The sequence below is a fragment of the Echinops telfairi genome, unplaced genomic scaffold (assembly GCF_000313985.2).
Source record: "Echinops telfairi isolate 266 unplaced genomic scaffold, ASM31398v2 ScPeMD7_3;HRSCAF=10, whole genome shotgun sequence".
Taxonomy (NCBI): domain Eukaryota; kingdom Metazoa; phylum Chordata; class Mammalia; order Afrosoricida; family Tenrecidae; genus Echinops; species Echinops telfairi.
Genome location: NW_022103899.1, coordinates 58,787,538 through 58,791,599, shown reverse-complemented (window position 1 = coordinate 58,791,599; position 4,062 = coordinate 58,787,538). Strand labels below are relative to the sequence as shown.

Below are 4,062 nucleotides of genomic sequence, written 5' to 3'. Positions count from 1 at the left end.
TTTGTTTTTTTACTTCAAAATAAGATATGTGCAGTGTGCCTAGGAATTTGTTCATAGTTTTTTTTTTTTTTAAACTGTAGTCCGGCCCTCCAACGGGTCTGAGGGACAGTGAACTGGCCCCCTGTTTAAAAAGTTTGAGGACCCCTGGTTTAGACTTTGTGCATCTCCCACAAGGGGCATGATGGTTCTGGGTGCCCTTGGACCCTCAGCCCCTTTGAGAATGGAACAGCACCCTGGAAGGATTCTGCCCCCCTTGCCTCAAAATGTGCTTGAGGGCCCCTGGTGCCCAAAGACAGGCCTTGGAGCCTCTGTGCTACACCCCCAGGAGGTACCTGCCCCTCTGAGCTCTCCAAATGTGGCGGAGGACGGCAGCTGTGGGGTGGGCACGGCCCTTGGAGAAATGGCCTCTAAGGAGAGCTTGGGCTACCCCAGGTGTGTGAAGAGAGATGGAATTTCCCGACTGTCCCAGCCCTCTATCAGAAACTGTCAACCCATCACCGGCTGCGGGGGGCTGGACCATGGACTGCATGGGTCTGTGTGTGTGAGGGGGTGGGGGGAGAAGCAGGTCTTCCTTAAAGGGGCCCAGCATTGAGCCGGTACAGAAGATGGTGAACCGACGTCAAGCAAGTGAGTTTCAGGCAGGGCAGAAAATGTTCCCTCCCCTCCCCGCCCCATGTAACAGGGTCTCCCAGGTGTCCAAGATAAGAAATGGTCACATCTCCAGGCAGGGTTTGCGACAATCCCTGCCCAGCCTCCAGGCGCCGCCGGGCATCAGCCCACTATTTGCATCTGTTTCCTCCCAATTATAAACGCAGCACTTGATGGGAACGTGGAAGGCAGCCGGGCAAGATCCCGCCTGGAGGATCCATCGGGGTGGGGCCGGGGGAGGGGTGGGGTGGGTAGGGTGGCGATGGGGGAGGGGTGGGGTGGGTAGGGCCAGGGGCGGCAGCCAGCAGTTTCTGGTCCCTCCCTCGGCTCCTGTTGGCGGGTGGGGTTGGGGGTGAGCTGTAGAGGTATCTTGAAAAGGCGTTTTGTGTCGGACCCCTAATCAAAGTTAAGCTGCTCTGGGGTGGAGTCGGGCGAAATTCTTGCCAAATGCAACAGGGGCTCTCTGGGGCAAAGGGGTTCCCACAGATGAACTCTTGGATCCTCAAAAGAATTGGCCTCGGCCCCCCCACCCCTACCCGCGGGTCGCTTCTCGGGATGGGTAGTGGCCGAACCCCTGGGGCCCCTCCTGCCCCTAGGGCCGCCGCTGGCTCGCGCGCACTCCGCACGCACGCACGCACGCTGCGCCCCGGCGCACACGGACTCGCGTCCCGGGCTCCCCGCGGGCCCCCCACAGCACGTGCGCACCCCGTGTGGCCGCCGGGAGCTCGGCTGCACCGACGGCGCGCGCGCGCGCAGACACACGGCGCACGGGGCGTAGCGAGTCGCACGGGGGGCGCGGCCCCTTTATTGGCTTCAGGAGGCGGAAAACTTCCTCAGCGCGACGACCACGAGCGCCAGCACCACGCAGGTGGCCAGCAGGGCAGCGATGACAATGGCGGCGATGGCGCCGGGTCCCAGCGCGCCTGGAGGATGGAGGACCGGTCACCACGGCCGCGCCGCCTGGGATCCACCTCCAACCCCGCCTCCCCGCGCCGTTGGCGACGCCCCGCCCTCTCCCCCGAGGCCACGCCCTCTCCCCCGAGGCCCCGCCCTCTTCCCAGGGCCCCGCCCCATACAGGAGCCCCGCCTACCGCCGCCCTGGTCCAGCTGCTCCTGTGCTGTGCTGTCCTCAGGGCCCGGCGCGGCGGTGAAGGCCGGGACGCCGGTGGCCGCGGGCTCCCAGGAGGGGCTCGTGCTCTCCGCGGGGCCTTCTCCCGAGGGCAGCTCGGCGGGCTCGTTCCACAGCGTTGGCGCCGGCTCCTGCGGGCCCCCTGCTGCAAGAGGAAGCAAGGACAGGCGGTGGGACCGGGTCACCAGCTGGGCAGGCGTTGGGCTGTGGGCCTTTCCACCACGGTCCCATGTCACAGATGAGACAGCCAAGGCCGAGAGGCCACCCCACGCCTGCCTGTGCGATGGCCGATGACTGCGGAGGTGTGAGGTCATGCCCCTCCCGGGACTGGGGCACCTCAGCTCTCCCATCTGAACTGGGGATCAGTCAGATAGATCACTCCAACCGGGTTGGAGGAGAAGCCTGGAACCCGGGCCCACCTCCTCCAACTAGCCCGCCCCCAGGAGACAGCATGGCCACAGTAGATGGAAGGAAACCGGAGATAAGTCTTGGGACCCGTGGAAACCTTTGAAGCCCCAGGGACCAGGAGAGCCAGCCCTGCTGCCTTCCCACCCCTCTCCCCCTAATGGGGCAGTGAGAAAACCCATGGAATCAGAGGTTAATAGAACTTGAGGTACCTGGAGCCACGGACAGCAGGACGGCATCCCCAAAAGAGTCACAGGTTGAGAGGAAGTTATAGCAACCCAGCCCCTTGCCCCCACCTCCAACCTAGCACTGTCTCACCCACCCCCATCACTGGTTCTGGTCTGAGAAATCCCACCCGAAACCCTGGGCCCAGCCTCCTTCACTGGCAGCTAGAGGGAGCCCCCAGCAACCTGAGAAGTTCCAGCCACATGGAAGGCTGGCTCCGGGGCTATCCCAGACCACTGACATCCGTTTCGAAGCTGTGACACCTGGTCCCTCTGCCCCAAGCAGGACCCTAGCAGGTGCCAAGGCACGATGTTTTGGCTCCCTCGACCCAGGTACTGTGCATAGAGACTGTTGTTACCCCACTGCTCTCTGCAGTACACCAGGATTAACTAAAGTGGGGGGAAATGCCCTAAGGGTTGTCTTCCTGGGAACCTCCCGGGCCTTTGTGAGTCTAGCAGGCCTGTGGTCCTGGGCCACCAGACCCCTGCCCTCCCCGAGGCCAGACCACCTCTGCTGCAGGGGTGCCTTGCAGGGGATACAGGCCTTCTAGGATTTTCGACCATCGAGACCCACCAGGGTGACTCCTGCAGAAACAGCAACCAAGCCCAAATTCAAGGACTGCTCTTCGCAAGTGAAAAGGTCAAGGGCAACAACGCAATGTCAAGGGATGTTCCCGTGTAGAGACTAAGGAGACATGGCAACCAAGTGCAATGTGTGCCGCTGGGTGGGGCGCAGGGCTGTGAAAGGCATTGTGGGGTGGATGAGTGGACTATCAATAAGGCCATGGCTGAGACATTAGTCCGCACCTGCTGGTTTCCTGGTTTTGTCGACTGACTAGGTCCATAAGAGAATGCCCAGTTCTTGGGTAAATTTAGGGGCAGGTGGGCATGATCTATGCAACTTTCTGCCCCGGGGTTCTGCATTTAGATACTGGGGGGGGGGGGCAGGTCCATAGAGGGTACGTAAAAGGTAGGTACATCGATGTTGGATATCGATGGTAGGTAGGTAGGTAGGTCAGTCAACAGGCAGATGGATGGTAGAGAGTAGAGAGAAACATGGATTGATAAGTGCTAGATACATAGTTGGTTGGATAGGTAGATAATAGATAGTAGGTGTCAGATGCCTTCGAATCAGTTCTGACTCGTAGCTCGGTCCTGGCACCGTCCTCACATCAGTCACTGTGGAGCCCAAGCAGCAGGTAGATGTGCAGGCACATGGATGGTTGATACAATAGACGGTAGATGATGGGTGGATGGACATATGGTGGCAGGTAGAGACATGGTAGGTGATAGCTGCGTGGGTGGACAGATGCTAGAGAGTAGACGTGTGAAGAGATGTGTGAATGACAGGCCAGCAGGCAGAAGAGAGAAAGTCAAATGTGGGAAAAGTTAGCAGCTGGCAGCCGAGGGGAAGTGCCTCCTGGAGTTCACGGATTCTTCCAGCCTTCTTTAAGGTGAAGTGCTTCCATAGCCCGGTTTTTGTTTTTGTTTTTATGGTATTTTATTTATTTATTTTTAATCATTTTATTAGGGGCTCATACGACTCTTATCACAATCCATACATCAATTGTGTAAAGCACATTTGTACATTCATTGCCCTCGTCATTCTCAAAACATTTGCTCTCCACTTAAGCCCCGGCATCAGGTCCTCATTTT

At 59.2% G+C, this 4,062-nt stretch overlaps 1 protein-coding gene across 1 annotated transcript in view; it reads right to left on the bottom strand.

The window, feature by feature from the left end:
- Nucleotides 1-1,461: 1,461 nt before the first annotated feature.
- Nucleotides 1,462-4,062, bottom strand: part of SNORC (secondary ossification center associated regulator of chondrocyte maturation) — a 6,221-nt gene continuing 3,620 nt past the window's right edge. Inside the window, exons 2-3 of the mRNA XM_004701683.3 lie at nt 1,740-1,922; nt 1,462-1,571 (exon numbers count right to left, since the gene is read on the bottom strand). Coding sequence (XP_004701740.1) covers nt 1,462-1,571; nt 1,740-1,922 — 293 coding nt within the window. The remainder of the gene's footprint in view (nt 1,572-1,739; nt 1,923-4,062) is intronic.